Raw genomic sequence first — 25,998 nt, 5'->3', positions numbered from 1 at the left:
TTTCTTCCCTATTAACTCCTTAAACATTATGGTTTTCCTTCTTTTTTATTTACTCTTACGTTCTATCTTATATTCACAATTTTCTTTACATCAATTTATTACATGCACTATCAGCAGCATTTGACAGAATTGATCACTCCTACCTTCTCTGACCACTTTCTTCACCAGGCTTACACTGAAAGTACTCTCTTGTTTTTCCTTCTATTTAAATGGGCAATCCTCAGTCTCCCTGGCTAGTTCTCAGCTCCTCCAAATTTAACCACTGAAATGCTCCACAAATTAGGATCTCCTCTCCCTCTCAATCAGCTTCTCAGATTAAAATACCATCTATATACTGGTGACTGCTCAGCCTGGACCCTAAACTCTAGACTCACAATTACCTGGATGTCCAGGAGGCATCACAAACAAACTCCTGATCTTCCTCCACCAAACCTGTTCCATTTGTAGTTTTCCCATTTTAGTTCTGGCAATTCCATCCATCTTACTGCTCAAAAGAAAAATCCCAGTCCATCTCCATGATTCTTCCTTTTACAGCTCCAACTCAGTCCATCAGCTAATCTCATTAGCTCTATTTTCAAATATATCCAGAATCCAACCACTTCTCACCAATTCCATCATGAAACTGGTTTGACTACCCATCATCTCTCACTTGAATTATATTTCAATTGCCTTGTAACTTGGAGACGGCAATGGCAACCCACTCCAGTCCTCTTGCCTGGAGAATCCCATGGACAGAGGAGTCTGGTAGGCTATAGTCCATGGAGTCGCTAGGAGTCGGACACAACTGAGTGACTTCACTTTCACTTTTCACTTTCATGCCTTGGAGAAGGAAATGGCAACCCACTCCAGTGTTCTTACCTGGAGAATCCCAGGGACAGAGGAGCCTGTTGGGCTGCCGTCTATGGGGCTGCACAAAGTCAGACTCGACTGACCCGACTTAGCAGCAGCAGCAGCAACAGCCTTGTAACTGATTCCAAAGCATCCAACATCGCCCCTGGAAAATCTATTCTCCACCAGCAGTAAGACTGATTCTCAAGAATCATGTCATTTTCCTGCTCAAAACACTCCCATGGCTTCCTATCTTTCTTAAGTGCATATGCCCATGCTCATACAATGGTATCCTGTAAGGCCCTACATGACTTAGTCCTACTTCTAACCTAGCCATTTTGGCCTCCTTACTCCTCCTTACTGATGCTCAAGCATCAGGCTTACTCCTTTGCCTCTACCTGTAAAGTTCTTGTCTCAGATGGTTATACCAAATTTCCTCTGTATCTCTGGGTCATATGTGACTTTATCAGGAGCCTTCTTGACGATCCTATAAAAATTTGTAATCCTCCATCCAGCACTCCATAAAAACCTTTCTCTTCTTTTTCTTCATAGTACTTATTACCATCTAAAATCTTATACATTCATTTGTTTATTTGCTGCCCCATGATCTAGAGAGTTGCTTTTTTCCACTCTTATCCTCAGTTGCTAGAAGAGGCCTGCCACATTACAGGCCCTCAAATATTTATTTATTGAATAGATAAATGACCTTAGATCTTTTTTTAGGCAATAAGCTCCTTAAAAAGAGCTAAAGTCAATATTATGTGGCAGCCTGGATGGGAGGGGAGTTTTGGAGAATGGATACATTTATGTATGGCTGAATCCCTTTGCTGTTCACCTAAAATTATCATAGCATTGTTAAATCCGCTATACCCCAATACACAATAAAAAGTTTAATAAAAAAAAAAGAACTGAAGTCTACTTTGCGTCTCCCAGGTCACTTTGTAGGGTACCTGCAGAGTCTGTTAATTTCTCTGCCAAATGAATAAAGACAATGCTTAAGCAAGAGAATAAGATTCAAAGGAAAATAAAAAATAAAAACAAACCATAAACATGGTTATGCTTACCTGTTCTATTGCACTCTTTAATTTGTTCATGTGGCTTTCAAACAGAGGAAAATGTGAAAAAAAGAATTCATTAAACTTGTTACTTTCATCTTCATCTTTGGATAATGAAAAGATTACCCCAATTGCAATCTTCTTTTTCCTCACAATTCCTGGGTTAGGGCCACAGCTTTCATCTGACAGATTAAAGCTTTCTTCTACAGACCTTAAAAATAAATTTTTTTTGAATTTTAAAAATATGAAAATGATTAAATTCACAATTCAATCTCCTTGGTAATTAAATGTAGGCAAACTAAAGGTCTTGCAGTGTTTTATTAAGTAAACATAAAAATTCATATCAATTATATATATCTTTGAGAAATATACTGCCAATTCCTTTATATTCATATTTTTCTAAGAAACTTTTAATAAGAGTCAGATTGGAAACATTTTTGTTCAATTATGGACACCGTGACAGACTTAATTTTGGGGGGCTCCAAAATCACTGCAGATGGTGACTGTAGCCATGAAATTAAAAGACACTTGCTCCTTGGAAGAAAAGTTATGACCAACATAGACAGCATATTAAACAACAGAGACATTATTTTACCAACAAAGGTCCAACCAGTCAAGGTATGTTTTTTCCAGTAGTCGTGTATGGATGTGAGAGTTGGACTATAAAGGAAGTTGAGTGCCAAAGAATTGATGCTTTTGAACTGCGGTGTTGGAGAAGACTCTTCAGAGTCCCTTGGACTGCAGGGAGATCAAACCAGTCCAACCTAAAGGAAATCACTCCTAAATATTCATTGGTAGGACTAATGCTGATGCTGAAACTCCAATACTTTGGCCAGCTGATGCAAAGAACTGACTCACTGGAAAAGACCCTGATGCTGGGAAAGACTGAAGGTGGGAGGAGAAGGGGGTGACGGAGGATGATATGGTTGGATGGCATCACCATCTCAATGGACGTGAATCTGAGTAAACTTTGGGAGTTGGTGATAGACAAGAGAGGCCTGGCGTGCTGCAGTCCATGGGGTCGCAAAGAGTCAGACACAACTGAGCAACTAAACTGAACTTAAAAAAAGTAAGTAACTCCAGTGCAAAACCAACCTAAAAGAGCCTGAATTTCAAGGTTTATAGACAAGTGTAATCTCTTCATTGTTCAAGAATCTAATTCTCTTTCGACTCCAGAAGTAAAGTCAAAGATGAAGGAATAAAGGGAGTGAATAAAAAAGGAATCAAGCTTCATCATCTTTACTTATACTTAACATAGATTAAAAACAAAATTTTAAGAATGAATTAATTGGCCTGAATAGAAACATAAAAAACTAGAATATCAAAGCATGCAATAAATGGACCAATGACCAAAACAGAAGAGTTAAAACTATAAAACCTTTAAAAGAAAATATAGGATAAAAGCTTCATGACGTTGGATTTGGCAGTGATTTCTTGCCTGGAAAATCCCACGGATGGAGAAGCCTGGAAGGCTGCAGTCCATGAGGTCGCTGAGGGTCTGATACGACTGAGCGACTTCACTTTCATGTTCAGGATAACACCAAAAGTAAGGCAGCAAAGGAAAAAAATAAATCGGGCGACACAGAAATTAAGAACTGCTGTGTACAAAAAAGATCTTCACGACCCAGATAATGATGATGATGTATTCACTAATCTAGAGCCAGACATCTTGGAATCCGAAGTCAAGTGGGCCTTTACAAAGCGTAACTACGAACAAAGCTAGTGGAGGTGATGGAATTCCAGTGGAGCTCTTTCAAATCCTGAAAGATGATGCTGTGAAAGTGCTGCACTCAATATGCCAGCAAATTTGGAAAACTCAGCAGTGGCCACAGGACTGGAAAACGTCAGTTTTCATTCCAATCCCTAAGAAAGGCAATGCCAAAGAATGTTCAAACTACCACACAATTGCACTCATCTCACATGCTAGTAAAGTAATGCTCCAAATTCTCCAAGCCAGGCTTCAGCAATACGTGAACTGTGAACCCCCTGATGCTCAAGCTGGTTTTAGAAAAGGCAAAGGAACCAGAGATCAAATTGCCAACATCCACTGGATCATCGAGAAAGCAAGAGAGTTCCAGAAAAACATCTATTTCTGCTTTATTGACTATGCCAAAGCCCTTGACTGTGTGGATCACAATAAACTGTGGAAAATTCTGAAAGAGATGGGAATACCAGATCACCTGACCTGCCTCTTGAGAAATCTGTATGCAGGTCAGGAAGCAACAGTTAGAACTGGACATGGAACAACAGACTGGTTCCAAATAGGAAAAGGAGTACGTCAAGGCTGTATATTGTCACCGTGCTTATTTAACTTATATGCAGAGTACATCATGAGAAACACTGGACTGGAAAAAAACACAAGCTGGAATCAAGATTGCTGGGAGAAATATCAATAACCTCAGATATGCAGATGATACCACCCTTATGGCAGAAAGTGAAGAGGAGCTAAAAAGCCTCTTGATGAAAGTCAAAGAGGAGAGCGAAAAAGTTGGCTTAAAGCACAACATTCAGAAAACGAAGATCATGGCATTGGGTCCCATCACTTCATGGGAAATAGATGGGAAACAGTGGAAACAGTGTTAGGTTTTATTTTGGGGGGCTCCAAAATCACTGCAGATGGTGACTGCAGCCATGAAATTAAAAGACGCTTACTCCTTGGAAGAAAAGTTATGACCAACCTAGATAGTATATTCAAAAGCAGACATTACTTTGCCGACTAAGGTCCGTCTAGTCAAGGCTATGGTTTTTCCTGTGGTCATGTATGGATGTCAGAGTTGGACTGTGAAGAAGGCTGAGCACCGAAGAACTGATGCTTTTGAACTGTGGTGCTGGCGAAGACTCTTGAGAGTCCCTTGGACTGCAAGGAGATCCAACCAGTCCATTCCGAAGGAGATCAACCCTGGGATTTCTTTGGAAGGAATGATGCTAAAGCTGAAACTCCAGTACTTTGGCCACCTCATGCGAAGAGTTGACTTATTGGAAAAGACTCTGACGCTGGGAGGGATTGGGGGCAGGAGCAGAAGGGGACGACCGAGGATGAGATGGCTGGATGGCATCACTGACCCGATGGACGTGAGTCTGAGTGAACTCCGGGAGTTGGTGATGGACAGGGAGGCCTGGCGTGCTGCGATTCATGGAGTTGCAAAAAGTCGGACACAACTGAGCGACTGAACTGAACTGAACTGAATTGAACTGTGTATCTAAAGCAGTTTCCCAGGTAGCTCAGTGATAGAGAATCTGGCTGCCAGTGTAGGAGATGCAGGTTCAAGCCCTGGGTCAGGAAGATCTGGAGGAGGGAATGGCAACCCACTCCAGTATTCTTGCTTGGGAAATCTCACGGACAGAGGAGCCTGGCGGGCTACAGTCCATAGGGTCACAGAGTCCAGAGTCAGATACGACTGAGTGACTGAACACAAACGCACGAGTAGCAAAGTCGTATCAACAAAATAAAACGGCAACCAATGGAATGGTATAAAATATTTCAAAACATGTATCTGATAAGGGATTGATATTCATTCGTATATAAAGAACTCCTACAACAACAACAATACACCTGATTAAAAAATGAGTAAAACACCTGAACAGACATATCTCCAAAGAAAACATACACATGGCCAATAAGCATATGAAAACAACATCACTAGCTATTAGAGAAATATAAATCAAAATTACAATGAGATATCATTCTATACCCATACAGATGGTTATTAATTTTAAAAAATGGAAATTAACTACTGATGAGGATGTGAAGAAATTAGAACTCTTGTGCATTTCTAGTGGTTGGGCAGGGGGGTGAAGAGGTGGGACGGGGGAGTGAAATTCCCTGGCAGTCCACCAGTTAGGACTTCATGCTTCCAATGAAAGGGGCACAGATTCAATCCCTAGTCAGAGAACTAAGATCCATCACGCAGCTTGGCACGATTAAAAAAAAAAAAAACCTGGCCATTTTTAGTGAGAATGTAAGTAAAGCAGTGGGGCGTTTTGGTGAAAAATATAGCAGTTCCTCAAAAACAAAGAATTATGATACAATGCAGGAATTCCACTTCTGGGTATATAAGGATAAATATTTTATGATTCCACTTATATGATATGTAGTCAAATTTAAAAAGAAAAAATTGCATAGTAGTGGCCAGGGGCTAAAGGGAGGAAGGAATGGGGGAATTACTGCCTAATGTCTACAGAGGTTCAGTTCAGTTCAGTTGCTCAATCGTGATCCGCTCTTTGCGATCCCATGGACTCATGCCGGGTTCAGTTGGGGGAGATAAAAAAAGTTCTGAATGTGAATGGTCATGGATGCACAACAATGTGAAGGTACTTAACACCATTGAACTACACTGATAATAATGGTTAAAATGGTATATTGTATGTTATGCATAACATAACACAATTTTTAAAAAAGTAATACACTTTAAAATTTTCCAGTTGCAGACTTTAAAAATACAAAATATATGTCCAGGCTCTTAACATACAAAATTGTGTTTAAGGAACTATTCAATCTTGTGGTAAAGTAAAAGTTCCAACTTACCATCTAGGAAATACCCCATTCTCTAAACTTGTTGTTTGGCTACGTCGCCAGCGTCGCTGGTAGCTGCTGGCACAACTTCGGGTAAGTGAGGAGTTTGGAGAGGGAAATGGTGTAATAAGCAAGCTGCTGAGAGATGCTGTCAAGTCAGAATAAGAACAAGTACAAAGTTAATAATAACTAAAAACAGGAACAAATTTCTTTTTAATAAATTTAAATGTTGACTCAAAATTTCCATTTTGCTGAATGAAGCTCTAAAATCTCCATTAAAAAAGTATATATATCATTGTTGGAGCAAGGTCCCAGAAAAAAAATCACATAATAAAAGTGATTCAGCAAGAGATCCTGATATCCTTTTGCCATCCTTTTTCCCACCCCACTCCAGAAGAAAATGCTATTTTGAAATAAATCTTTATTCCTTTGATGATGGCACTGTCTCCAAGCTTAGATGAACCTCTCTGCACAGGTTTATCTCAGAACACCTCATACAATAAACTAAGATTATTTTTCTCGCTAATCTCTCTATCATTAGAACCTGTGCTCTTTAAGGATATAATCTGAGTGGGTGTTTTTTTGTTTTTTCTTAAATCCTCAGAATGTTTCAATAAAACTTCGTCAGACAAATTTTGGAAGAGTAGATATCTCAAAGAAATATGTATAACACTGGTTCAAAATACCTAAGTTTCTCTGGGCAAGAGACAGTCTGACATTTTAAACCCAGTTAGGAGAAAACACGGAGAAGGCGATGGCACCCCACTCCAGTACTCTTGCCTGGAAAATCCCATGGATGGAGGAGCCTGGTAGGCTGCAGTCCATGGGGTCGCTAAGAGTCGGACACGACTGAGCGACTTCCCTTTCACTTTTCACTTTCATGCATTGGAGAAGGAAATGGCAACGCACTCCAGTGTTCTTGCCTGGAGAATCCCAGGGACGGGGGAGGCTGGTGGGCTGCCGTCTATGGGGTCGCACAGAGTCGGACACGACTGAAGCGACTTAGCAGCAGCAGGAGGGAGAAAACAGATGTAAGCAAATGTTTTTCTACTATGCTATTTAAGTAGTCTCTTGAGCAATATTATTTTTCTGACTGAGTGTGTATTCATCCAGGCCATGTTCCAACAGGCACATTTTTACTATTAAACATGAAAAAAAATTTAATTTAAAATACTTATCTCTGCTGTTTCTACAATTCTCTTGTTAGGCTAATATCAATACCAACAAACTGTACACATAAAATTAAATGATTAAAACAGATTAAAAAGGAAATCAATGTCAGGTAACAGTGATCTCATAAAAACCAGATTAACACATGAACCTATCATTACCAGAGCGTGCTATGCCACTGTCTCTGTCCTCATTCAGGTCTCTTCCAGGCATGTCCATTGGGTTGCTGTGAACTGTGAATCAAGACAAAAGTGTGACTTATAAAACATAGTGCTGTTCAGGTTGATGTTCCTTTTAAAATAGCAAACTAAATCATGCTCATCTCATTGCATTCCTTTATTTTTTTCAACAGCATGGCACAAACCCAACACCAAGAGCTATTCTTCAGTTGAACAAGCTTTGAGATCTATGTGTAAACAATCTGTGACATAATATATAAAGAAGCAAAGGGTGACTAAAATAAGCATTTTAGAAGCACATTCAATGACATGAATATATTCACAATATACTACTACATGATAAAAAGGCGAGATACTGACCAGTAAGAACAATGGCTGCTGAGGCTAAGTGATTGGCATATGATGGTTAATCTACTGTTCTGTCTATATAAATGTATGCTTTAAAGTTCTATAATAAAAATTAAGAAAACTGAACAGTATAATCCCAATTTCGTTTTAAAACAAACAAAAACTAAGGAGGTATTTCTGGTTGACAAGATGGCTAATACATATTTTTTGCCTATTTCTCGTATTTTCCAAATTTTCTATACTGTATATACATTGTTTATATTTCTAAGGAAAATACATACTAATTAAAACAGGAAGTTGGATACAACTTCCTGGATACAGAAGCATGAACACAGTCTACAATCATCTATTTAGTGATATCAATATAAAAAATTATAGTCAGAGATGCCTTTTATAGAATATAATGGTGCTTGTTCATCTGAATCTTAGCTCCAAGAGAAATCATTTTTATGGAATAGTGTAGATCAGAAATTGCACAACAACAGTATTTGCTGTGATTGATGAACTATATGATACAAAAGCTACTCAGCCATGGAAACAAGATAGTATCACATTAGAAATTCAACTGGTATTTTAAGAAATACTGTTCATACTATATTTTGGTTTAGGATTCTAAAGTTAAAATCATTATTACATAATAAGGCAAGAAATCACAAACTGAAATTTCATGTAAATGTCATTTCTACTCATAAGTTAGTTTCTGGAAACCTTAACAACATATTCAATAGAAAGATATTAAGTTCTTAACTGCACATCTTCCCCAAATGCATTTCTCTACTCTCTTGTTTCCACAGCGTAACTATGAATTCTAGCCGCTGGGGCACACCAACTAGTCTACCCACACAGCACATGGCAAACCTGCAAAGAAAGAGGCGCTCCTGATCAGGCGGAGCGGACCCTGTTCAGAGAATGCCCGCCTGGGGCTGCAGAACTGTGAAAGACCTACATGGCAAAAACGTAAAATACATATGAAAGAGGGCTGTTAGAGAAGCCACAATGCGTCAGGAATAAAAGGTGAGCTAAGGCAGCACAAAAGCAGACCAACAGATATGAATGGAAATCTTTAAACTAAGTAAGAATAATTCAAGCTGACTTCCTATTTTTGAAACAGGATGGTTTCCCTCTGGCCATGGCTTATGACACCATAACAATTTCATGCCTATTAAGTCCACATATAGTAATAAAATAAGCTTCCACTATGTAAGGTAAAAATTATTTTATAAGCTTCCACTATATAAGGTAAAAATTATTTTAAATGTTCAATCCTTTCTCATCTAAAACAATATTTTTGAAGATTAAAAAAGCACAGTGATGTTATATATATAATTTGATATTTGCCAAATGAATTTATCCTTTAAAAAATCAATTTTAATATTATAGTACTATGTGACTAAAATTAAGAAGAAAACCACCTAAGCGCTTGGCTAAAAAAAATGTACACAACATAAAACAAAGGGCAAATAAAGAAAAGCGGTCTACTGACAAGTAAGTATGGATCTGATTTTTCTAAACTAGTGCTAAATTATAAATTAATGGGAGAAACCAGAGCTCCTAGAGCAGAGGTCAGCCACTATGGAAGCAGGAAAGCCAATGCAGCCTGTCAGGGCCAGACTCCCAGCTGCTCAAGGCAGTAGCTGCCGCACACTTGACCAAGAGAAGGCAAGAGTCTGAAGACCAAGAGAGAGTAACATTAGAGCCTGGAAGCAAGCACCTGAGTTACTTTATTAGTTAGGGTTAGTCCAGATGGCCTGAAGAGCCACCTAGGAGGGTGATCCAGGACACAACTGACAGCTTTACTGTTTTAAAAAAGTGACAAATGTATTTTTAAATTGTTAACAGGTATTTTTCTATAACAAGAGTTTCTATAATTACAGTGAATGTGCAGCAATCCTTCCATGTTTCATTGTTCAGTTCTTCCTTCAACTTTTCCTATCTACCTCAAAACTTACCTGCTCTCTTTAATCTCACTCCTTACTCTTCCTTACTCTGAGTATATGACTTTGTCTCCTACAGTATGTGTATGTATATGTGAGTACACAAGAAGAATCACCATATGGGAACTCTCGTTTTCCTACACTGCTATCTCCAGACTTAATTCTTACTCATCCCTGCCTCCTTCCTGCCTGAGCGGTAATAATAGGTAACATCATTCAAGCCTTTCTTTGTGCGAGGCCTTAGTGAAAAATTCCAAGATGGGTCTCTCTCCCTCCCTTTCAAAGCTAATTCTAAATCAGCTAGACCCTTCAAAAATTTTACTTTACCAGTATCACCTCTATTTCCAACCTCATTTTCCTTGTAAACCTCCTTTTCCATCAACATTTAAATACTGTCAGAACTCTTCTCCCTTCTCCCCATATATCTAATCCTGTAGTTCAACAGTTCTTAAAATGTGGTCCAAGCACCCTCTTCGGGGACCCCTGAAACCCTTTCATGGGATTACATTTTATTACTGGTGTACTTCTCCCAACAAACTTCTCAACAACTCTTTATCCTCACTGACACAGTCTTATTCCAGGTCCCCATTATGTGTCACTGGACTATTATAAGCAGTCTTCTAATATGGGTCTTTTCTCAATCCCACTGGCTCATCTGAGTCCTTTCCCAAAGCAATTAGAATATTCTTTTGCAGATACAAATCTGATCTGATCATGTTTCTATATTCTGAAAACTCCTCTGTGGTGGCCTTGAGAATGCACCACAAAGCTCTCCAGCTATAAGAATGGAAATTGGCCAAGCACCCCAGCTGCTGTGTTTTTAAATCCATTGCCAGATTTGGGCAAGGTCACATACCCCATAGCCTGCTCCTAGTCAATGACTGAACACAGCAGGTATAACAAGGTAAAGCCCACTTTAGCAAGACATGGGTCACTTCTGACAACCATGTATAACTCAAAGACTTGTCCACAGCCTTATCAAACCTTCCCTGGACTAGTGTGGCATGCTAAAACATGTCCACTCAAGCTTTTATTCCTCTCCTTCAATTAAGGTCAAACTTACACCATAATCTGAGGGCTCTCTGAACCCTTCTCAGCTTCCTCTTCATTTCTCTCATGAAATAATAATAAATATTATTATTTATTAATTCTAAAATCTGTGCATGTTTAATCTTATCTTGGGACCTGATAAAAATCAGGTGGAAGACCCAAACTAACACATTCTTCCTGGCACCCAACTGCTCAAAGAATAACTTGAAACTTCTCAGTGTGGCAGCCCACAATCTCCGTCATGATCTGACTCTTGCTCATTTCTTTACTTCTTTTCACTTCCTTTAACTCATATTCACACCGTGCTCCACCCACACTGATGTATTCACACTCTTTCTACACTCACTGTACCTATTGCACTTAGGTCTATGAACATACTATTGCTTTTTCCTAGGACATTTCTTCTCCCAACTGTCAGGCAAATTCTTCAAGTTTAAGCTCACTTATTTAAGAAAGCCTTTTTTGACTCTCTTAAAACTGAACACGGTGTTCCTGCTCATTTCTAACACATCATGCTCTTATTCTTACCCAAGAATTAACTACAGTATACTATAATTGAATACAGTATCACAGTATACCATTTCACTAACTATAAATCCAATGAGGCAGGAACTGTGTTCACCACTGTTTTCTCATGGCGTAGCAGAGTGCCTGGCATATAATAAGTGCTTGATAAGTATTTGCTGATTAATTGAAAATTTAAAGAAAATAAGAAATGATATTCAGAGATCCTTGATTCAATTAAGAATGTACAAGAAAAAGCTGTTCATGAAAAAGTCTATGCTTTGTTAAATGTATTACTTTTGTATTCCATATTAAAACAGAAAAGCTGAGTATATCTACCTCTATGGTGTACTTTACCTTTATACATGATAATGGATTTATATTATTAAACAGCTTTTAATAAGCCCCTTTAACTTTGAAAAGTGTCAAATTATTTTAAAAAGCACTTCTGTCATATTTTTACTTTATTAAAATGAATGAAATAATCGAGTTAAGAAAAAGTAGAACTTCTATTTTTCTATAAAATGCATGCTTTCTAAATCACATGCCAGACATTGTAACTAGCCCACAGTAGGTAGTTAATAAATGGTTGCTATTTGAATGAACATGAGTTATTAAAAATATATAATGCTATAATGTTAGAGTTGGGAGAAAAAAACTTTTCAACTAATATGTATAAATGATATCTATTGACTGAAATTACAAATAAAAGTTTTTACTAAACAGGGAATGAGGAAAATATTCATCCTATGCTAACTGCTGTCTACTCTGACACACTATAGTTCTTTATGCACTGGAAATATGGTCAGAAGTAATTTAGCTGATCTTTGTAAGATACAACAAAGGACCAGATACTTTAGAAATAGTTTGTCTCTTTAAAATGCTGAACTTAAATAACAAATGGCTTCCCCAGTAGCTCAGTTGGTAAAGAATCTCCTGCAATGCAGGAGACCCCAGTTCAATTCCTGGGTCGGGAAGATCTCCTGGAGAAGGGACAGGCTACTCACTCCAGTATTCCTGGGCTTTCCTGGTGGCTCAATTGGTAAAGAATCTGCCTGTAATGGGTTTGATTCCTAGGTTGGGAAGATCCCCTGGAGGAGGACATGGCAACCCAGTCCAGTATCCTTGCCTGATGAATTCCATGGACACAGGAGCTTGGCAGGCTACAGTTAGTCATGGGGTGGTAGACTCAGACACGACTCAGAGACTTTCACTTTCAAATAATAAAAACAAACTAACCAAATTACCAAATGAGCTACTAAATCTCTTAAGAAACATCAAATTTTGAATATCTGCTCATCTGAATTACAAGTCACAAAGACAAGCACCATTTTAAAATTACTTTATATGGTTGTGGAAAAGGAAAGGGTGAAAGTATAATCCCTGTCTCCCTCAGCTGAACTATTCAAGAGAACTAGTAAGGGCTTTTTACCCCAACAAAAGCACTTTTCAAGACGCATCAAAATTAAAAACAAAAAACAAATCAGATATTTCTTCAGCTGTTCCCTTTTTTCAGACACAAAATAAACACTAACTTCAAATATAAGAAAACTATATTTTTCAAATAATACAAATATTATAAAACTTGCAATTTAAATCCCTTTTCCACTTCTAATATTTGAAATCCTTTGGTCTTCTAAGAGATCTATATTAGTAAGAAGATTTTTAAAACATACAAAACCATTTTACCTATATTTCCAAGTAGTCCATTAATGACTGTATTATCGGCCTTTAATGTACTGTTGTCCTGATTAATGAATTCAAGACTGTCTTGAAGCCTAAGGGGAAGGAGGAAAAAAATGAATACCAAATTTATTTTATGCTCTTAATGGCAATTCTTTGTATACCTCAATAAAATTTTAAGTGTAAAACACTGTATTTAAGTTTCCCTATCAGTACTATAAATTAGTCATTTAAATTAGGGGTTGGGTACAGCATGAGGGTTAAATTAAGCCTGCTGCCTGTTTCTATAAATTAAATTTTACTGGAATACAGTTACACCCAAGTGTTTGTCAACAGATGAATGAATAAAAAAGATTGTCATGTTTATGTGTGTGTATAGACACTGGACTAGTATTCAGTCATGAAAAAAAGAGGAAAGCCTGCCATTTGCAACAACATAGTTGTTCCTGCAGAATGTAGAGCTAACATACTGGGAGCTATGAGGCACAACCAAAAAATTAAAATAAATACAAATTTTAAACTTATTTTCACTTAAAAATTAAAAAAAAAACATGAAAAAGTGATGGTTACCAAGGATTGGGAGGAATGGAAAAGAGAACATAATGGTCAAAGGGTTCAAACTTTCAGTTATAAAATTAACAAGTTCTGGGAGTCAATGTACCACTAACTAATAACAACACATTATCAATACTGGAAAGCTGCTAACAGAGTAAATCTTAAAAAATTCTCACCATAGAAAAAAGAAACGGTAATTATGTGACAATGGCAGTGTTAGCTAAGGCTATGGTGTAATTATTCTGCAACATTTAATTGTATCGAATCATGGTATGTTTCAATAGAGCTAGAACGGAAAATCTGGCTTCCATTAAACTTTCAAACTTAAGGGATAGAAGAAAATCTGAATTTACGCTGCAGTCCTAAAAGCAGCTTATTAGCTTTCATACTTTGCAGATCTTAAACAATTCCTTTCTCCTTTCACCCATAACTACTTACGTATTGAGACTTCCACAGATGCTGCTGCCAGTCCGTGCAGTAAAAACTTTGCTGAGCATGAGCTGTGGAGGGGAACTATGAAGAAAAAGAGAGGGATAGACAGAAATCAAAACTGAAACACAAGGATCTCTTCAATTTATTATAAATAAAAATGTTTAAGTCACAGAGATGTTATAGCATAGTTATAATAGCCATGAAGTAGCATTAAACCCATAAAACATCATAAACTGAGTATCTGGCATGCTCTGAGTGGAGGCTATAAGAAATTCTCCCATCTTTAAGAAAAACTGAGTATTTTTAAATGGATTCATTAAGAAAAATCAGAAAATCCCTCACCGGATCTGATGAATTTTTAAGGTGGATCCTTTGTAGCTCATTGCTACTGAGCCAAACATCATCTCTCCAAGCATATTGGCATCAGAAGAGCACCGAGAACCCTGAACAATAAGCATAAACATTAACAAAATCATTGAATTTAAAACCTATTTCAAATACTAATTTTTATTAAAAATTTCTCCCCGATGGCTCAGTGGAAAAGGATCTGCCTGTACTGCAGGAGACGCAGGAGATCCAGTCCCTGGGTTAGGAAGATACCTGGAGAGGAAAATGGCAACCTACTGCAGTATTCTTGCCTGGAAAATACCATGGACAGAGAAGCCTGTCAGGCTACAGTCCATATGGTCGCAAAGAGCTGGACACGACTGAGCACACACAGAGTTCCACAGCTCTCGCTGCAGTTATTCTACACAATGTTTTTTTTAAGTTATTTGACATTGTATATATACTGCTCTGCAGCTTAATTTTCTTCATTTTACACTGTCTTACAGATCTAAGCATACTGTTACACACAGAGTCTTTTTAAGAGCTGCATAGTGTTCTGCTATATGAAAATATCAGTTTACCAAGCCAGTTCCCCTTACTGACATACTGCCAGGTATTTAAGTCACTTTCTGTTTTTTGCTACTACAAATAATGCTCAAATATCCTTAACCATATATTATGCATATGCAATGTTTCTCCACGACAGATAATAAGAAGTAGAATTCACTGAACATGCAGAACAGATTTTATCATTCCTACCATGCAAAAACAGGCAATCACAAAAAGGGTAATTTGGACATATTCTGCATTCTTTAAAAAACATTTACTTTAAACATCAGAACGTCTTGTTTATAAAGAATTCTGTTTTTAAAATTATTTCTTTCAATTATTCTTTAATTGTCCTCATAGGAATCAAAAAATCTAAAAACTGACTCAGGCACTGGTTACTATTTAGATACTATCACAAATACTACTAGTTACCCAACAACCCACCAAATATCTTATTTCTTATTTTCTGAAGTCTAATTTGTTTCAGGGAAGCAATGTGCCCAAGTGAAAAAAAATTGCATTTCAGAGCCTCCCATGCAGACAGAAGGTTTAGAGTTGGTCTCTATATTCAAAGAGTTAAACCAATGGTTATAGTGGTAGCTTTCAGAACTATCCATTTATATGCATCCAACACAGTCCTGGTCAATGGAATATAAATAGAAATCACTGTAGATAGAGATGCTATAAGAGGACCACAAGCCAACAAGTATGTACCTGTTAGCTCTAAGTAGAAAGATAAGCAAGCATCAGTCTCTGAGGCCATCCTGAAGCCCATACATTATCGTGCCTAGATGGCCTCTCTCCAGACTTGCCATATGTAGAAAATCACTGTTTCACTGGATGACCCAATGCAATTACTAACCAATACAATTATATAATATAACAACTGATAAGGAAGAGGACCTATAACTAAGATAGCAAATAAGGATCATGCACAAATTTCACTAAGCCATTCTACCACAGGAAATCAAAAATTAGAGGAGTTTTTAAAAATAACTAAAAGATTCTTCTGAAGATAACAATAAAGTGATGACCACGATTTTACAAGTGGAAGCCAGGGAATAAATATAATGTGATTCTCTTTTACTCTTTTGCTTGTTACTACCTGCCTTGGGTTCAAAAATCTGTATATTTACATTCTGTCATCTTTCTTAAGAGCATCTTCAAACAGCAATCCATTTCATTATACATATTATTTTTTATATTTGTTTCTATACATTCATTGACATTTTTTCTTTCTTAGTGCTGTAGTCTTAACTTTGTTTTAATAAAGGCACAAAGTTATTTTTTAAGGAAAAAAAGTCACTTTTATACACCTAGGTTACTAAAAGAAGCAACTCATCTATTCTTGGGATTTGGTTAAGACAACATTTTTTTTCCAGGCACAGAAGTTTGGGAATTAAGAACAGTTTAGAAAGAGTAGAATAATTGTTTAAATGATGAAGTGGTTTGTTTTTCTTTTAAGATCAACAATGCCAATCTTTCTTGGCAACCTAAATTGCTTCTGGATAACGAGAGAAATAAGAATTTTCTCTTACAAGCTCATTTCTGTTACAATGCATCTAATACATTTTATTTTGACTAAAAATAGTATTTCTTATATTAAGCAAGCTACACAAATTTAAATATCAAAGCATTTATACATTTTAACACAAAAGTAGAAAAGAATCCTCAGGAGGCAAAATTCAGTAAAAACTAACTGGTACCTAAATTTTATAAAACCAGGTATCAATAGCTTGCTATCAAAGGTTCTCTCTACCTGTTCTAATACATACCAAATAGTTATCATGACTGTCACTGATGTGTTATATATTTTAATGTGTCATAATCTATAATTAAGGTTATAATTAAGAAAATAATTTTTTTAGAAAGTTTTTTTTATTTGAAAGGTCAATTCTTTGTAAGTACTCATTGCTGAATCCAGTAATCTGTAATACCCTATAAATCAAAGATGATGTTCTACTTACCTGAAATAACATTTTATCAAGTGTAGTGAACTATATGTTATAATAATTCAATGCCTTCTTGCTTAAAAAAAAAAAAAAAGAAAAGCGGATTTCCAAGACCATGAACCTACTCTCAAAACATCTGGACATATGACCTGGGAATCGGTACTTAAAAAACTTTAGGAATTTTTAATGCAAAATGAGAATTACAATCACACACTGCTTCAGAGTTTCTACTATCTGGATCCATTTGTTAATACTCATATTTAACTGCATAACATTAGAAAGAAAGGAAAGTTTCTACAATTGATCAAATGAGAAAACTTGCAAACTGGTGTAAGTATGATGATCCTATATAACATAGCACAGCACTATTAAGAACTTGTTACGGTGTCATACCTAAGATGGAAGAAGAACAGAAAAGAGCAGAGAGAACTATGTAGTACCTCGTAATATCTGGATTTTTATGACTCAAATCTCTTTCATATATGCCATTTATGTTGATGTTGTATAAGGGTTAGTTTCTATCCAGACACAATTACCTAACTATAAACAATTTAAAAATCCAGGATTCTATTTTAGTACTGCTAAATATAATATACCTGTGTTTCATTCATGTAAGCCTGAATGACACAAATAAATTCACGTTAGATGACATTTGCTTAGTTTGATCGTATGTGAAATAAAACAACTTGTTCTTGTTTAGTCGCTAAATCGTAAGTTTATACAGAAGTTCCTATGTAGTCAACTGGCTGGTTAATTCTATATTTTAAAAGAAGAGCCACACTAATTTTCAAAAATGAAAACTTATTTCATACCAAAGCTGAACTCTATTATTTTATATTTATCTTAATATTTCAATAATTTAAAAGTACATAAAGTAAGGAATGATTCTGGTGGTCTAAAAAATATGAAATGGGAAATAAAGAGGAGCAAATACCCCTGGCTACCTGTGCCTGAAGCTCTCTATACTTCCCCTATCCTATCAAAGTTCATAAACTTACTTATTTAATATGTCTCTCCAGCTATACTACAAGCTCCAGAAGGGTAAGGACTAGTCCCAGTTATATCCTCAGTCCCGAGGATGATACACAACATATTGTAGGTACTCAAAAATACTTGTGAATAAATAAATAAATGGCATCAGCGATCTTACCTGATACTTAGGACACTGGTCTTTCACATCTGAAGATGCAGTCAGGGAACTGTCTAAAGAGGAAGAACTGTCTCCTCCAGGTTTCAGCTGGCAGCATTTCCCAAAGACTTTAACTTGAGCGTCGCTACAGAGCTTCTGAAATGGAGACATTACTCCCGTTCATATTTTAACATATCTTCCACCATATTAAATTATAGTATAAAAATTTTTAGAAAAACCAAGGATGAAATAATGTAAAATAATATATCTACATCATAATGGTTAATTGCATTTTACTGTATTTTCTCCAGAACAGTTTTCTATTCTTTACCTCATAACTATGATAATATTTGTGGAGTTCTTTTTTACTGTATTTTTCTCATAAAAATTATTAAACCAGGAGAAATTTTCTATATTATAATGGTCTACACGATGCTCACTGCTAGGGACTTAATTATATACTGCAGCAGTTTTCAAACTATTTGATCTCAAAAACCTCTTCATGCTCTTAAAAACTGTTTAGAATCCCAAAGGCATGTTTTGTTTATGTGACATATATTTACCAGTATTTTCCCATATTGGAAATAAAAAGAGAAAACTTAAGTATTTATAAATTTATTTAAATATAACAATATATCCATTATAAGCTAATATAAGTAACATATTTTTATGGAAACAAATTTGGAAGATGTAGGAATCTGAAGAGAAATGCAAAGGAGACATATTTTAACATATGTACATATATAGATGTGGGCTTCTCTGTTGGTTCAGTGGTAAAGAACCTGCCTGCCAATGCAGGAAACATGGGATTGATCCCTGGGTTGGGAAGATCTCCTAGAAAAGGAAATGGTTAACTCACTCCAGTGTTCTTGCCTTGGAAACCCCATGGACAGAGACACCTGAGGGCTACAGTCCATGGGGACGCAAAGAGACAAACATGACCAAGTGACTGAGCACACACATATATATGTAAGTCTAAACTTTTGAAATAAGAATGTATCCACGTACTGGACAGTTATATTTTCAGTAAGAGCTGAGGTCAGGACCAGAAGGTTGTACTGTCTAGTATGGAAGAAGAATGTATTTCAATTTTTTGCTTTATTCATCTTATTTTCCTATCCCTCCACAACAGGTTCTAGAGCTGTCAGTACTCATAACTACCAAAGTTGTAATCCACCAAGGTCCTTGATACTCCTAAAAGAACTGAAATGTTAATCACATTTACCAATTGTTCATTCTTCAAACCCAGCTGGCCTAACTTATCTACTATTGCAAACCACCATTTATCAGTCAACAAAACTGGTGGCTCAGATGGTAAAGCATCTGCCTGCAATACAGGAAACCTGAGTTCAATCCCTGGGTCAAGAAGATCCCTTAGGGAAGGGAATGGCAATCCACTCCAGTATTCTTGCCTAGAGAATCCCATGAACAGTCTCAGTGACTAACACTTTCACTTTTGGGGGCTTCCCAGGTGACACTAGAGGTAAAGAATCTGCCTACCAGGCAAAAGACATAAGATATGTGGGTTTGATCCCTGCATCAGGAAGATCCCCTGGAGGAGGAAATGGCAACCCATTCCAGTATTCTTGCCTGGAGAATCCCATGGACAGAGGAGCCTAGTGGGCTACAGTCCATGGGGTCACAAAGAGTCAGACGCCACTGAAAGTGACTTAGCACACATACAAAAGTAGTAGAGTACTGTGTGTACCAAGTACTAGACAAAAGAAGTGAATAAAACAGTTCTTTTCCTTGTAGAACTAAAAATCTAACAGGCAAAAGAGACATTTAACAAACAGCCAGACAAATTAGTATAGTTAAATATATATTTCAAATATGTCTAATAACAGTAACAATAATGATAGTAACTGCTAACTCATATAGCACCTAGTATTTATTCTAGGTATTATTCTGTTTTACATATATCTACTCTTTTATTCCTCACAATTCTATGAAGTAGGTACTAATACTAATCCCATTTTACAGATGAAGATGTTAAAGAGCAACGATGTTTATATAAACTTTCCAAGAAAGAACTTAAGTTAATCTAGGCAGATGAAGGAAGTGACATTTAAACTGGGACTACAAAAAAAGCACTGGAGTTAAACTGAAAGAAGAATGAGAAGGCAAGAAAGACATTCCACGCTGAGGTAACTATGTATGTCCAGTCTCTTAATCAAAAAGCAATTTGCTAGAGGCAAGAAAGGGACAAACATACAGGAATTCCAAGACTAAAGCATGACTTCTGATGCTAGAAGGTTAATGTCTACCATGCCATGTCCCCTCACTAGACCATCATACAATGAAGTTGCTGCTGTTTGGTTTCAAAAAAATTACAACTTCAGAATAGGAAAGAGAAAAGATACTGTATAGCTGGGAAGTTGATGGGAGAAAGGGGTGGGGGGCGGGGTGGGTGGGTGTGGGTGTGGGTGTGTGTGTGTGTGTGTGTGAGAGAGAGAGAGAGCACGCTGTTACGTATATATCTATGCACAATATCTTATCTTCTCTACAACAGGATAATGAAACTAAGTCAGAATTTACATACAGAATACCTTTCCCAATGTTCAATGTGTATCTGCATTATACATTAACCAGATTCCCTCAAGGTAGGAGGATGCAATCAACCTTTGAGAAAACAGTCCCTTTCTTCTGATGCCAGCACTATAATTTTTAAGATTATTATTTCTTTCTCATCTTGTACAGGGGATCACACTGACTAAAGGCTCATTCTATGCATTCATACCTGACTCTAAAAAAAATCTCTGATGAAGTTTATTTATAATTTTAACTTGCCAATATGATACATGATTGTCTCAAAAATGTGTAAGAGCTGAGCAGCGGAACAATTCTCAAAATTTTTGAAAATCTGTCTCCCAGGTTAAAATCCCCAATTTGGCTCAAATAAAATTCTCTTTATTTCTTCTTGACTGTTAACTGAATTTTCATTGACACAAAGGAATCTAGGTCCCACTCTGTCTTTAACTACCCTTTTCCCCTCTCCGTACACTGCTGGTAAGTAAAATCAGTTTTAATGGTTTACTATTGTTCTTCCAGTATTCTTTTTTCAAATATAAGCATATTCTTTTTCCTCTTCTCTTTCAGAAAAAGTGATTCAGTTCTGCCCTTGCTTTATTTTCCACTAATATCATAGAGAATCATTTCATCTGTCCTTAGAAATCTTCCTCATTCTTTCTGTTTTAAATACAGTTGCATAGTATTCCAGTGTGGAAATATACTATAGCTTATTTAACCAGGATTCTGTTAATGACATTGCCAATGGAACTGCTGGGTCAAAACATAAATACATAAAATTTTGGTAGATACTGCCAGATTATCCTCCATGGATATCATTTCATTTACTTTAACAGCAAGGTACTGTCACTTAATAATTGGGTTTTTCCCAATCTAAAAGAAAAGCACTAAAACCACGATACAGTTTTTCTTTTCATTTCCTTTATTATGACAAAGAGGAAGAATCTCATTGAACATGGAAGGCCATCTGTACATGAACTCCAGTTTTCTACTGAGCAGTTCCCGTCTTGATTTACAGGAATTCGTTATATAGAAACATTACCAGCTGATCTTATATCCCATACAAGTATTTTCCCAGGGTATCATTTGTCTTTTAATCTTCCTTATGGTAGGCTTTTTCCTTTTTGGCTTGTTTGCCTTTACTCTGTTTTGTTCATCATCCAAGTTACTTCCTTTTCTATCAGGTTGTCAAATTTACAAGCCTTTTCCTTATGGCTTCTGCATTTTGAATAATAGTTAAAAGGTGTTTTCCACTACACAGATACATAGAAACTCATGTTTTCCTGATAATGTTCATTTTATTTTTTACATTTAAATGTCTGATACACTTGAGACATGAATCTAAGTTGATTTCTCTTATAACTGGCTAATTATCCCAATACCATTTATTAATCTTTACCCTACTGATTCAAGGATGTCTTTATCATATACTAAATTCCTACACGGATTTAATCTATCTGATCTTTTATTTCCATTAGTCTGTTGGCCTACTTATGCTCCAATAAAATACTGTTTTAATTATTGAGACTTTATAATGTATTTTTCAAATCTGATAGAATTAACTCAACCTTACAAGTCGTCTTTTTCAGTTTTCCAACCTATTATTGCTATTTTTTTTTCCATTTGAACTTTAGAATCTGCTGCCTAGTTCCAGAAATGACCACCCACCAATAATATTAATAGTTATGGTTGGTATTTTTATTGAGATACATTTTTTAAAAAGCAACTTAGAACAGACAACGTTATAACCAAAAGTACATTACCGAGAAACATATTTTGCCTTTTGATTTGTTCAAGCTTTTATGTACTTCAGCAGACTTAAAGTTTTAAACATAAAGATTTTGTTAAGTTTATGAAAAGGAACTTTCAAAAACTGCTGTTTTAAATGGAGCCTTAGATTCCTTCATACTTCCAACTGGAAGTTATTTGCATATACTGAGTTCACTGATTTCTGTATATCAACACTGAAGAAGATTCAATAACCTAACCAAATCCTATGTTCTAAATCTGGAATCACAATTACGATTCTACTATTGGCACTTGCAGAATTTCAGTGTGCAAAACTCTGACATGTTAAAATTTATATTCACCTTTCCAAAGATAATATGAGCCTGTGAATGTGAAGGCTGAAACATGGGTTACAATGCAACTTCACTGGCAGTATATAAAAAAGCATTAGATTATTAACACAAAAACAATGTCCAGGATAAAGATAGCAGCATATGATCAAATCACACTTGATCCATCTGCCTACATCAGTGTTCAAAGAAACCACATCTCAATAAATTTCACATTTCAACTAGATGATGAATAAGGTCTGAGGATCAAATGTAAAAAAATAAAAATAAACTTTTACAAACACTTGAACTCTCTGGATTAAATCCACTGAATACCTGACTCATTTGCCACAGAATATAACCGAGCTGGAATGAATAAATGTTCTGAGAAAGCTATACATTAATAAAATTTTATTTCAGCATTTTAAGACAATAATCAGGAAGCTGCTGATGCCCAAACTATCTCATCATTACGCACAGACCCAAATGTCGTGTAAAAAGTTCAAAATTAGCATTTACATCACACTCTTTGCCTATACAGAACTCATAATTTAATGCTTTTTTCCCCAGTAGATGAAAAAAAAACTTAATGATTCCATCAGCTCACAATCGGGGGGGGGCGGGGGACGGGACATGCTCTCTGTTGTTCAAAAGGAATATATAAAATCTTCATGAAAGTATTTATAGGATTTTGAATAAACTTCCTAACTTATAACCTACTTGCAGGTCAGGAAGCAACAGTTAGAACTGGACACGGAACAAAAGACTGGTTCCAAACAGGAAAAAAGAGTACATCAAGACTGTATATTGTCACCCTTCTTATTTAACTTATATGCAGAGTACATCATGAGAAACGCTGGGGTGGAAAAAGCACAAGCTGGAATCAAGATTGCCGGGAGAAATATCAATAACCTCAGATATGCAGATGACACCACCCTTATGGCAGAAAGTGAAGAGGAGCTAAAAAGCCTCTTGATGAAAGTGAAAGAGGAGAGTGAAAAGTTGGCTTAAAGCTCAACATTCAGAAAACGAAGATCATGGCACCTGGTCCTATCACTTCATAGGAAACAGATGGGGAAAACAGTGGAAATAGTGTCAGACCTTTTTTTTTGGGGGGGGGGCTCCAAAATCACTGCAGATGGTGACTGCAGCCATGAAATTAAAAGACATTTACTCTTTGGAAGGACAGTTATGACCAACCTAGATAGCATATTAAAAAGCAGAGATAGGCCGGCGGTGGGCGCTGCGGCGCTGCAAGGCTCTGCAGCATGTGCCTGTGCTGTAGGGAGGACGAGTCTGTCCAAGTCAACCCCGAAAGCTCGAGCTGGCGGCATCCTGCAGAAGTCACTCAAAGGCAGTCCACAGCTAAACGTATTGAGCATATGAGAAACCTTTGGAAACAGAAGAGGAAATTTAATAAACGGTTTGCAAGGCCTGCGCCTGTTCCAGAACCAGGACTCCTATGGACATAAAGTTGAAGTCTGTGTGGAAGAAATCATGCCAGACCACAGATTTCTAACATCAAGTGGCATTTTGTGATTTGATGTCATTCGAAAAAATAAAGACAGTGCTCCTCCAGTTCAGCAAAATAAACACAGTGCAACCATTTAACACCTAAGCTACAGGGTCTAGAATTTTATTAAATATGATATCTTACTACCACTTTCTCTGGTAATTTGAGATTGTTTCTTTTCAACAAATAATAATATGCATATGCCTTTGTAAGTGATGTATTCATGCTTACGTTTTTGCAGCTGGATTTACAACTTATTTAGAGATTTAGCATTATACTTTAATAATAGGGGAAAATACATTTCCTCTGCTGTATATTTATAATGACTTGTGTTTAAATAAGATGTTTAAAATCTTTAAACAAGTCCTAGTAGAGTTTTGTTTTGGTTTGTTTTTTATTGAAGTATGACGTATTGCGGTGTAGTTGACTAACAATATTAGATTCAGGTGCACAATGTAGTGATTCAATATTTTTGAAGATTATACTTCATTTAAAGGTACTTATAAAATATTGGCTGTTTTCCATGCACTGTACATTATAACCCTGTATCTTATTTATTTTATACTTCATAAGTTGTACCTAGGAAAGAGTTTTAATATAACTAATGTCTGTATCATATGTTGATATTGCAAATAAGCTATAGTATAATTAAAATTTTCATTTAAGGTATTAGTAAATAAATCATTACCATATCTGTAAAAAAAAAATAATAAAAAAAAATAAAAAAAAATAAAAAGCAGAGATATTACTTTGTCAACAAAGGTCCGTCTAGTCAAGGCTATGGTTTTTCCAGTGGTCATGTCCGGAGGATGTGAGAGTTGGACTGTGAAGAAAGCTGAGCACCAAAGAATTGATGCTTTTGAACTGTGGTGTTGGAGAAGACTCTTGGAGAGTCCCTTGGACTGCAAGGAGATCCAACTAGTCCATCCTAAAGGAGACTAGTTCTGGGTGTTCACTGGGAAGACTGATGTTGAAGCTGAAACTCCAATACTTTGGCCACCTCATGGGAACAGTTGACTCATTGGAAAAGACTCTGATGCTGGGAGGGATTGGGGGCAGGACAAAAAGGGGACGACAGAGGATGAGATGGCTGGATGGCATCACCGACTTGATGCACATGAGTTCGAGTCAACTCGGGGAGGCCTGGCGTGCTGTGATTCATGGGGTCTCAAAGAGTTGGACACGACTGAGTGACTGAACTGAACTTATAATTAAAGCTGATCAAAAATATGTACTGAATAATTAACACATGTGAGGCAGGGTACAGTTTAGGAAACAAAAGTGAATAACAGACAAACTTTTTACTTTTTTTTGCAATTTAAAAACAAATACAACTATGACACAGAAGTCTATGAAAGGCTATCAATATAAAAAAGGACCATGAGAATTCTGATGTAGGAGAAAAGATATATACCTGGAACAATCAGAAAGGATTCATAAAATTGTGATAAAATAAACCTGAAACAGGGTAGATCTTCATCTAGGTTGACAGCACATAAGATGAGGATATATAAAACAAATGAGACTGCAAGTACTCAAGGCTGTTTGATTTCCAGTCACTGATGAGACAAAAGTTCAAAAAGAAGAAGCAGGCTTATAAGAAAATTTCAGAAGACTGAATGGATAGTATGAGATTAGAGCCAGTAGACAGACTGAGAAACATAGAGACTAAGAGACTCAGAGATAAGACC

The 25,998-nt window shown here is 36.5% G+C and overlaps 2 protein-coding genes across 3 annotated transcripts in view; one reads left to right on the top strand and one right to left on the bottom strand.

The window, feature by feature from the left end:
- Window positions 1-25,998, bottom strand: part of FNIP1 (folliculin interacting protein 1) — a 123,141-nt gene that overhangs the window by 42,971 nt on the left and 54,172 nt on the right. Inside the window, exons 3-10 of one of the 2 annotated variants that reach the window (XM_069591603.1) lie at window positions 18,230-18,364; window positions 14,594-14,694; window positions 14,258-14,332; window positions 13,271-13,359; window positions 8,952-9,035; window positions 7,728-7,799; window positions 6,409-6,544; window positions 1,893-2,094 (exon numbers count right to left, since the gene is read on the bottom strand). In XM_069591603.1, the coding sequence (XP_069447704.1) occupies window positions 1,893-2,094; window positions 6,409-6,544; window positions 7,728-7,799; window positions 8,952-9,035; window positions 13,271-13,359; window positions 14,258-14,332; window positions 14,594-14,694; window positions 18,230-18,364 (894 nt within the window). The remainder of the gene's footprint in view (window positions 1-1,892; window positions 2,095-6,408; window positions 6,545-7,727; window positions 7,800-8,951; window positions 9,036-13,270; window positions 13,360-14,257; window positions 14,333-14,593; window positions 14,695-18,229; window positions 18,365-25,998) is intronic. The other variant, XM_069591604.1, reaches the window with a different exon arrangement.
- LOC138441119 (coiled-coil domain-containing protein 179-like) lies at window positions 24,032-24,346 on the top strand. The gene has a single exon (XM_069591622.1). It carries the CDS (start codon window positions 24,063-24,065, stop codon window positions 24,264-24,266), a length of 204 nt encoding a protein of 67 aa, XP_069447723.1. The 5' UTR covers window positions 24,032-24,062; the 3' UTR covers window positions 24,267-24,346.

This window comes from Ovis canadensis, chromosome 5 (assembly GCF_042477335.2).
Source record: "Ovis canadensis isolate MfBH-ARS-UI-01 breed Bighorn chromosome 5, ARS-UI_OviCan_v2, whole genome shotgun sequence".
Taxonomy (NCBI): Eukaryota; Metazoa; Chordata; class Mammalia; order Artiodactyla; family Bovidae; genus Ovis; species Ovis canadensis.
Note: the sequence above shows the minus strand (reverse complement) of the source record. Positions and strands in the feature narration are given on the sequence as shown.